General features: G+C 36.0%; 3 protein-coding genes across 3 annotated transcripts; 1 reads left to right on the forward strand and 2 right to left on the reverse strand.

The window, feature by feature from the left end:
- The first annotated feature begins 1,193 nt into the window (after nt 1-1,193).
- LOC109213587 (receptor-like protein kinase HAIKU2) lies at nt 1,194-4,827 on the forward strand. The gene is made up of 2 exons (XM_019377405.1): nt 1,194-3,980; nt 4,074-4,827. The coding sequence occupies exons 1-2, from the start codon at nt 1,340-1,342 to the stop codon at nt 4,478-4,480; spliced, it is 3,048 nt and encodes a 1,015-aa protein (XP_019232950.1). The 5' UTR covers nt 1,194-1,339; the 3' UTR covers nt 4,481-4,827.
- A 189-nt stretch (nt 4,828-5,016) lies between these two features.
- Nucleotides 5,017-6,165, reverse strand: LOC109213583. The gene has a single exon (XM_019377400.1). The coding sequence runs from the start codon at nt 6,163-6,165 to the stop codon at nt 5,017-5,019; it is 1,149 nt and encodes a 382-aa protein (XP_019232945.1).
- Nucleotides 6,166-6,994: 829 nt separating this feature from the next.
- Nucleotides 6,995-9,012, reverse strand: LOC109213590 (pre-mRNA-splicing factor CWC22 homolog). The gene is given in 2 exon segments (XM_019377408.1): nt 6,995-8,689; nt 8,692-9,012. Coding segments are annotated over 2 exon segments (1,647 nt in total). The 5' UTR covers nt 8,849-9,012; the 3' UTR covers nt 6,995-7,199.
- Between the last annotated feature and the right edge of the window lie 1,479 nt (nt 9,013-10,491).

Here is a 10,491-nt window from a genome sequence, read left to right on the forward strand (position 1 = left end):
CTTCCAGTTAGTATTGTATATCAATTCGAGATTTTTGTAGGAACCCATAAACCTAAAATCTTGTATCCGCCTCTGTGTAGAGTCTGTAGCAGAGGCTGTAGCGGCTGCTGGTTTCCTGGGGTTTCAAAAAAAAAAATAGAAGAAAAGTTAATGCTTAATTGTACTTCTTCATCTTCTAATTCCTACTTAATTCATGGGGCTACCGAAGGTATGCATACAGCCACAGATCAAATCAGGGGCTCGCGACTTCGATATTCATCTCTTTGAGACAGATCCGCAACGTCTAAACCTCTGAATTTATTAATGCATGCATTATATTATGCATATACAGAAAATTGAAAGTAATAAAAAATATATGCTTTGTTTGTATGTATTGTATAAAAAAAATAGTGAGTGCAGTGAATATTTGTTCGTACTATATTAGAATCCTCTATCCCCATTTAGGAGCTACAGTTTTAAAAATTGTTGGAAATAAAGACAAGGAAACTGTTGATCTTAATATGTGAATGATCTCTCTTAATTAGTTATGCCATAACGCCTTCCCTATTTAAAGACAAGAATTCTAAATTATACTTTACGCTAAATTAATTTCTAGATCATATCTTTGTAAGTACACATATATAAATTGTAAGTGTCTCTATTGTTCTCCGCTTGGATCATTCTTTTTAAATGAAACTTCTTTACCCTAAATTCAGTTTCTTGGGAAAAAATTACACAAAAAAGTTTTAAACTTTATTCCTTCCCCCCACCCCCCCACCCCCCCATATATCAATATAAAATTTTAAATAGTACAGTTAAATCTCTCTATAACAGCCTCGTTTGTTCCGAATATTTTTGGGTGTTATAGTGAAGTGTTGTTATACAGAACATATATTATAACATAACATAAAAATTGGTTCGAGAAAAACTTGACTTTTATAGTGAGGTGTTGTTAGGGATGCTACTATAGAGAGTCTTGACTGTATATCTAATAATTATATATTGATTAAAGCATACGAGTAAGTATCATTTGTTCTAACAAAATTATTTTTATACAAAAAAAATTTAAGTGTACTTCCTTTTTTCTACCTAATTGTTTATATTCACATGATTTGAAGTTGTTGATTATTCAAGTGAGAGTAATGAACGAAAAGGACGAATTAAAATATTGCAATCAATTGGGTCGGTACAATATTTGACCAGCATATGTAAAATATCAATCAATCTGCATATCTGCATGTGAATTTTTTCTAAGTGTGAATACAATGAAATGGAAACTTCGTCATGGCCACCCTCTTGAGACCAAATTCTCATAGTTTTTCTCTTTTTTTTTTTTTTTTCTTTTTTTCCTGTGGATTTCATGTTCCCACAGATTAAACCAACGTCAAATATAGCCTACCAAACTTTCTTCCTTATTCATCCAACTAGCCAAAAAATGTCAGCCGGTGCCAACTTTTTCCGGCCATGTCCATTTTTGTTACTCTGTTTTTTCATCTTGATTTCTCCTTCCCATCAACAAGATGAACTACAACTCCTTATGAAATTCAAATCCACCCTCAAAATAACACAAAGTTCACAATTTTTTGATACATGGACACCTGAAAATAGCATTTGCAACTTCACTGGAATTATCTGCGACTCCACCAGCCAATTGGTTAAAGAAATCTATCTTTCTGAACAGAACTTATCTGGGGTTGTCTCTTTTGATTCATTATGCTCTATGAAATCACTAGAAAAGCTTTCCCTTGGTTCTAACTTCTTGTATGGTAGAGTCAGTGATCACTTAAAAAACTGTACAAAGTTGCAGTATTTGGATTTGGGTTACAATTCTTTTTCAGGTGAAGTTCCAAATTTGTCCTCTTTAACCCAACTGAAGTTCTTGAGTATCAACAAAAGTGGATTCTCTGGTCCATTTCCTTGGACTTCACTTTCAAATCTTACTAGTCTAACTTTCTTGAGCTTAGGTGATAATTTATTTGACAAAAGTCCTTTCCCTCTTGAAATTCTGAACCTTAATAAGTTATATTGGCTTTATCTTACTAATACTAGTATTGAGGGCCAAATTCCAGAAGGTATTGGAAATCTAACTCTGCTTGAAAATCTTGAGCTTTCATATAATTACTTGTCAGGTAAAATCCCAGATGGAATAACAAAACTTACCAAACTTCACCAGCTTGAGCTTTATGAAAATGAACTCACTGGAAAATTTCCAGTGGGATTTGGAAATCTCAGTAGTCTTGTCAATTTTGATGCTTCAAGTAACAAACTTGAAGGTGATCTTTCAGAGCTCAAGTCTTTGTCTCTTCTTGAATCTTTGCAACTGTTTGAGAACCAGTTTTTTGGTGAGATTCCTATTGAATTAGGAGATTTCAAGTTTCTAACAGAATTGTCATTGTATACCAATAAGTTATCTGGTTCTCTTCCTCAAAAGATTGGATCATGGGCAGACTTTCAATACATTGATGTTTCTGAGAATTTGTTGACTGGTCCAATACCACCTGATATGTGCAAGAAAGGGAAAATGACTGATCTTTTACTGCTCCAGAACAAGTTCAGTGGTGGGATACCTTCAAATTATGCTAACTGTTTGTCGTTGCAACGTTTACGGGTTAGCAACAATTCACTTTCAGGAGTAGTCCCTAGTGGAATTTGGAGTTTGCCAGATTTACTCATCATTGATCTCAGATTGAATTTATTTGAAGGTCCAGTGACATCAAATATTGGTGAAGCTAAGTCTTTAGCACAGTTGTTCTTAGCTAACAATCGGTTCAATGGTCAGTTACCAGTGAGAATATCAGAAGTTTCTTCATTAGTAGCCATCAATCTGAGCTCGAATCAGTTCTCTGGTGAAATTCCAGCAAAAATAGGTGAACTTAAGAAACTTAATAGTCTTCATTTAGAGTATAATTTGTTTACTGGAAATCTTCCAGATTCAATCGGATCATGTGTTTCTCTAAATGAAATTAATCTTGCTGGAAATTCGCTTTCTGGTGAAATTCCTGCAAGTCTTGGCTCTTTGCCAAACTTGAACTCTCTCAATATATCTGATAACATGCTCTCAGGTCGAATTCCAGTGACCCTTTCGTCGTTAAGATTAAGCCTTCTTGATTTGTCAAACAACAGGTTGAGTGGTAGCATACCGGAGTCTTTATCAATAAAAGCTTTTAGTAATAGCTTTTTGGGAAATCCAGGCCTTTGTAGTGAGAATTTAGGAAGTCTAAGGCCATGTTTATCAGATTCTCACACATCTAAAGAGCACAGAACAGTCATATTGTGCTTGATAGCTGGTGTGGTTATTCTGGTTCTTTCACTTACATGTTTCGCGTATGTGAAGTTTAAGCACAATAATCAGGATATTCCTGTAAAGAGACTTGATTCTTGGGATGTCAAACAGTTTCATGTATTGAGCTTTAGTGAAGATCAAGTCTTAAAGGCATTGAAGCAAGACAATTTTATTGGTAGAGGAGGTTCAGGGAATGTGTACAAAGTAGTGTTGAATTGTGGAAAAAAATTAGCTGTGAAACACATTTTGAAATCCGATTCTACTGACGAGAAGAGTTACCGGAGCAGCTCAGCTATACTGGCAAAGGGGAATGGCAGATCAAAGGAGTATGATGCTGAGGTGAATACATTAAGCTCCATTAGGCATGTCAATGTTGTCAAATTGTATTGTAGCATCACAAGTGAGGACTCAAATCTGTTGGTTTATGAATACTTACCTAATGGAAGCTTATGGGACCGATTGCACACATCGCAGAAAGTCAAGATGGATTGGTTGGTGCGATATGACATTGCATTAGGTGGTGCTCGGGGGCTGGAGTATCTGCATCACGGGTATGACAGACCTGTTATGCACCGTGATGTCAAGTCTAGCAACATCTTGTTGGATGAAAAGATGAAGCCCAAAATTGCTGATTTTGGACTAGCTAAGGTTTTGCAGGTCAATGGTACTAAAGACTCTTCTCAGGTTGTAGCTGGGACACATGGCTACATTGCTCCTGGTACAGATTTTTCTCTTTTCATGTCATTTTTACTTGAACAATTTTTGGCAAGTTTCTAATTGTTGTTATTTTCTTTATTGTTTGGGACAAAAGAGTATGCTTACACAACCAAGGTGACCGAGAAGAGTGATGTCTACAGCTTCGGGGTTGTACTAATGGAATTGGTGACTGGAAAGAAGCCGGTGGATGCTGAGTATGGGGAGAACAATGACATAGTCCAGTGGGTATGTAGCAAGATAAGAAACAAAACAAGCATGATTGACTTGTTGGACTCGAGCATTTTTGAGGGGTTTAAAGAAGATGCTGTCGAGGTTCTTAGAATTGCAGTTCATTGCACAGCTAGGACACCAGCATTAAGACCGTCCATGAGGATGGTAGTTCATATGCTAGAAGAGGCCGAACCGTGTAAGCTGACAAATGTAGTTGTGAACTCAGTGAATGAGGATAGCAGTAACAAGGAGTTGCAAACTAATGGCAAAGTGTTGATGCCAATATCATGAGTTCTGAGTTCTTGTTGATAGAAGAAGAATTTTGCTGAATGTTGAACTCTGTTGCAAGCTTGCAAAGAATGCTTATTGTACATATGAGACTCTTGAAGAAAGAAACAGCCGCGATAGGCTGTCAAAAGTTTTCACAGTTAACATTAATAAAATCTGCTTCTGCATTAGCAAGTGGAAGTAATGTATTTCACAACCAAATTACTTAGAGAAACTGCACGGTTAATTTTAGTTTATAAATGAATAGGCATGTTCTTATCGGAATTGTTAGCCTCACAGTAACAAACCAGATGGAATTATGACTAATTTTGGAGCTTGTCTGACCATCCAAAAAAGCATTTATAATCTAAGACTCCCTGTTCCAGCTAGTATTTATTTTATTTGCCGTAGACTCCAAGATTTGACATAGTTGACTTCTTGAATTAATATATTTATCACTATCATTATAGGTAGACTAAGTTGAATAGATAGGTGGTGCTCATATCAGCATGGTTATCAACATAAACTAGTGAAATCTGAATTTGACACTTTTTTTCATCTTACAAGCAATTATTTTCCACTAATGGCTCTTCCCATACTGGACTTTTTGTTTCAGAACCATAGTCATCAAAACATGGCAAAATACTGGCACTTTCCATTTCATAAAACTGCCAAGTAGTCGCATCCTCATTAAAATAGACACAGTTGCTTCTGCAGCCCAGTTGACTTGCATTAACTGACATACAACTATTAGCCCCTGCAAACAATGTTCTATTTCCAAGATTATCCACCTTTACCAATGATAGATCATCCATCTGTAGCTTGAATACTTCCACTTTGTCCACTTTCTTAGTTGATTGTTCTGATATCAAGAAAATCAACAAGATCTCTCCATTGGATTCAAGAATATACTCAGTGAAGTGTTTTGAGGAAACTGATGGAACAGCCCGGCTTCTGCTTAATTTAGTAACTTGAAACTTGGATTCAATTTCTTCAATTACTGCTAAAGTACCCTGCAAACTCAATGCATAAAACTTCCCTTCAAAGACGATGGCGTTAGAAAATATCATAAGTTGTCTTTTTGAACAATTTGGATCGACAAGACTGCTTGTTTGTTTCATCCATTCATTCTGGTATCCTACATGAGAAACCAGGAAAGCTGGATTGGAACAACCTGTTAACACCATCACAGAACAGCCCTTGTAATTGTTGAAAGGAGGTGAAGACAGAGTTGCAAATTTGAATGATATTCTGGCATCCCAAGGGGGAATACTCCAACATCTGTCAAAGGATCTTGCAGCAGGACTAAAGAGACAGTACTTCGCAGGATCCTTCCCACCACCGACAATCAACCCATATGAACAGCCATGGTAATGGTTCCAACGATCATGCCATTTTCTATCGTACCACCAATATACTGGTCGAAACGAGATGCTGAGAATATGAATCTGAGTCTTGGACTGGTAGTAATCTTTGTCGGAAATTTCAAGCCATGGTAATCGTGCATTGGCACTACATCGCTTAGGTGCTGCTCTCCATATTTTAGTAACACCACGGAAACTGATGTTTTGCATTAGATCAGGTTTATCAGAATCTTGCCTTCCAATAATATTGAGGAGCTGTTGAGGGAGATCTGGCCATGGCTGTACAAAGCTTTTAACCTTTTCTTGATGTTTGACAAGCTTCTCCTTTTTTTTCTGACGACCCATGTTTGTAGAATGGATGAAGAGGATGACTCTAGAACTTAAAATATGCTCCTTTTATTGTTAGCTTGCTTCCATGTTGCTGCTGTTTTTTTATATTAAAAAAAGAGCAACAAAAACCGTAGCCTCCAAGGTAGTTGACATCTTGGGCAACAAGTTTGTGGTTGTTTTTAATGACTAAATGGCTAGATTGCTTTACTTAGTCTTCTAGCAGAATGACATGATGGATAAAGATATAATATAAGTGTCTATGGAAGTGTTAAACGATAGAATTATACCTAACAAAAGAAAAAGTCAAGTTCTATAGAATGGTTATGAGGCCAGCTGATCTGTTGGTGCAACACTATGGTGGTTGAGAGTTGCTAAGAATGGAAGAGGTAGACCTTAATCACATAGAAAAAAGTTTTCTTAAAAGATCAAGAAAGACCTAAAATCACTTTGGTCAATATGATTATTTCACCTCATTTTCCCATTGTGAGTCACATCAAAGGACTGCAGTACAACTCTTTTGCAGTGCTGCACTACATCTAGAATGCTTACAATGAAGTATGGACATGATCAAAACAAAGAAAATCCAATTAACTTAATGGTCTGTGAACTCCAACAACAACCAGTGCATCACATTCTATAACATCACACCTTTTGACAAGGTTCTGCCCACAAGAACAACAAAGAATTTTGCTTTTATGATCAAATGCTAGGAGAAAAATGTAATGAAGAATATTGGTCTATGAGAAACCAACACCGGGAGCAGGCATACGGATCATCGGAAATCTATTCTAAATTATTTAACTAGGGCAACTGTTGTTGGCATGTGTAAGGAGTTTAAGAATCATATTAACATATGTGTACTCTTAACTAATTTTTTCAAGAATTTATAGCATGAATTAGCATTAATGACTTATTGTACAGTCGTCTCTGATAACAACACCAGCGTAACTAGCTTTTTTCGAATATCAGACAACAGAAATGAATTGAAATGAAATACAAAAAACATAACTACAGTATCAGACTTGAAACACTTTGTCAATCTGAAATCCCTAACTTCTTCTCCTCCTCTTCCTTCGGCGATCATCACTTTCACCATCACTACCTGATTCTGATTCAGAACCCAAAGATTCTGAATCAGAGCTTGAACTCTCATATTCACCTGATTTAGAGACAGGCTTTTGTTCCTGCATGATAGGTCTTGACATGTTCTTTAAATTCTCTCGCAGATTTTCAGTTATCCCACCTAGACCAATGGAAGTGAAGAAGTTGATAGCAAACCTCATATTCTTCGGATTATCCTTTGGATATATTGACTCAAAAGACTGCTGCATAGTGGGATCATTAAGACGCTCATTCAATAAACGGATGCCAAGCTGCTCTGCCAACTCCTGGAATAGAATCTTGATAAATATACGAGAAGAAGACGTAGTGTCCTCTTCCGTCAACCTTATATAAGCCAAAAGATGCCAAGGCAGCACATCAGCAGCAAGCAAATGAGCGAAGAACTTAGCCACATTGCGCAGTTTATTAGTTTCAAGACGGTGAATCATGGAGTACTGCTGCACAAAACATTTATCAAAGTTCTCCTGGTAAACTTTATTGATCATACAAAAACGCTGACCCAAATGCCCATAGTAACGGAGATAAGTCCGCTCTTGACTGCAACACTCCAATAACATTACACATAATTCCATCTCCTGACCAGGCTCTAGTCTTAATTTCATTAGCTTATGCCCTGCTTCTTCAAAATCAACACTTGACATAATCGTCTGGTAAATCGTCCTAAGAAGATTGATCAAGTTTGTTTCTGTCTCGTCTTTTATTTCCGTTTTCTCCTCGTCATCCTCTTCATCTGATTGTGCATCGGAATCTTCTTCTTCCTCAGATTCTTCACCTAGTATCATCTTCTTTAATACTTCATATTTTTTTTCGTTTTCTGCAAAATTAGGATCCGGCTTAAAAACATCTAAAGCAATTTCTGAATCTACTTTATCTGAGAGAGAGATTTCATGTGTTAATTGATCTTCCAGCTCAACTAAGTCAAGTTCAGGACGAACAGCAGGGTATCCCTGAAACTTTGCTTTTCTCAATGCAAAAAGGTTTTCAATTAAAAACTGAATCCTTTTATCTATTTTTCCTTCATGAAGTATATCTCTAAACCGCTCAAAAATAGCGTGTAACCCTAAGGGACAGAGATCCTGAAGAATTGAACCGCATTCAGTAACAAAACTAACTGCAACCTCAACACTATCTTCAGTTGGATTCTCCAGAAAAACTGTAAGTAATTGCAAAGCAATAATTTCGTGAACGACTTGCTGATTGACGAGATGAGCAATAAACTTGACGGATGCTAATAACTGTGGCTTATTAGCAGGTTTTTTTAGTTGAAGTATAATTCTTCTCATCAAAAGATCTCCGATTATAGGGATTTTGCTGTTTACGACGGCGACGACAGCAGCGTAGACGTCAGTGAAAATTGGAGAAGCGATTTGGGATTTGATGACGTACCTGCAAAATAAACCTCTACCTCGAATAAAAACAATTCAGGGATAACGTTTTTAATGTTGATTGCGTTCACCTTATTCATCAATCCATTGATACTCTTCCTGAGAGCATCCCAACTCATCCTCTCGTATTCGACTGATGTATCTTCTCTTTTCCTCTCTTCTCTCCTCAATGAATATCTCTCCATCTCCATGGTCAAGAGTTGAAGAATGCGTTAAAGTTTATAGAAAACAATTGGGAGAAAGTTAAGTTTGGTACTTAGGTTTTCCCTTTTATATTTGTTTCTATTTCCCAATAGAGATTGGATTCGGATACAAATTTTCTTCTTTCTTTTTTTTTTTTGGTTTCCAAATTCATTCGGGTTTCAGAGCACAATAATTTGTAAATAAATAGTTTGAAGGACTAAGCACGTTTTAATTCGGAATAGGCTAATACTATGAAAATACTACTAATACACGTTTCCAGTTGTAAAACTTATAGTAGTTAATATGGATGTAAATAACCTCCCAATACTCATCACTATTATGATTGTAACTCTCACACCTCCATAACCTCTCTCCATGATCTTCCCCATGATCTTAATTATTAATGTCATGTTTAAGACAATCATTTTGTAACTTTCATATGTAATATTATAAATAGAGGCATGAAACGTGAGGTGGAATACACTTGAACACTAAATGAAATAAGAAAGTTATCTCTTCTTCTCTTATTCTACTTATCTACTTGTTTTATATTGTTACTTTGAGCTACATTTCTTAATATGTTAACAGCACGAAGTTGAGCTCTTTTTGTTGTTCAGGTATATTTGTTCATTTTGTTTTCTTCGTTGTATATTTTGATTTCATGATTAGTGTCTTTAATATGCAGTTTTATAATTTCTCACATCTCTAGATATGTGTAAAAATAAAGAATTCTATATTTCTTTATTTTAAGTTATTTGTATGATTGTCATGTGAAAGTTGCTAATTTTCATGTTAATGAATTAATTGAGAGAAGAATACTTATTTTATGTTGTTCGACATTTAAAATTGTGTTAAAGTTAGAAGACATTTTTGTTCTAGTTAACATCAAAGATATACTAATAATTTGAAGAAACAAATAGTATTCTTTTCTATGGAATTATCACTTTAGTGTATATAGATCACAAATTTGATATTATGTCAATTTTTAAGATTCCTTATGCTATTATCCTAATGATTTCTAATTATTTATCATCTTTGATAGTTTTACTATGTCGAATTTGTCAAAACTTGAATTTGTGGCACTTGACATTTCTGGAAAGAATTATCTATCATGGGTTCTCGATGCTGAGATTCACTTAGCCGCTAAAGGCTTTGGTAACACCATTACTCAGGGTAATGAGGCATCAAGCCAAGACAAAGCGAAGGCCATGATTTTCCTTCGTCATCATTTGGATGAAGGTTTGAAGGTTGAATATTTGGCAGTGAAAGATCCACTTGAATTGTGGACTGTCCTGAAGGAAAGGTATGATCACCTTAAGGCTACGGTATTGCCAAGGGTTCGATATGAGTGGATGCACCTACGGTTGCAAGATTTTAAGACCGTAAGTGAGTATAACTCTGTTGTATTTCGAAAAACTTCCCAATTGAAATTATGTGGGATGTTATGAATGATGAGGATTTGTTGGAAAAGACTCTTACAACTTTTCATGCCTCAAATATGGTACTACAACAGCAATACTGTGAAAGGGGTTTTAAAAAGTATTCTGAATTGATCTCATGCCTTCTGGTGGCTGAGCAACATAATACCCTTTTGCTGAAAAATCATGAAGCCCGTCCCACAGGGTCAGCTCCGCTTCCTGAAGCGAATATG

This window comes from Nicotiana attenuata, unplaced genomic scaffold (assembly GCF_001879085.1).
Source record: "Nicotiana attenuata strain UT unplaced genomic scaffold, NIATTr2, whole genome shotgun sequence".
NCBI classification, from domain to species: Eukaryota; Viridiplantae; Streptophyta; class Magnoliopsida; order Solanales; family Solanaceae; genus Nicotiana; species Nicotiana attenuata.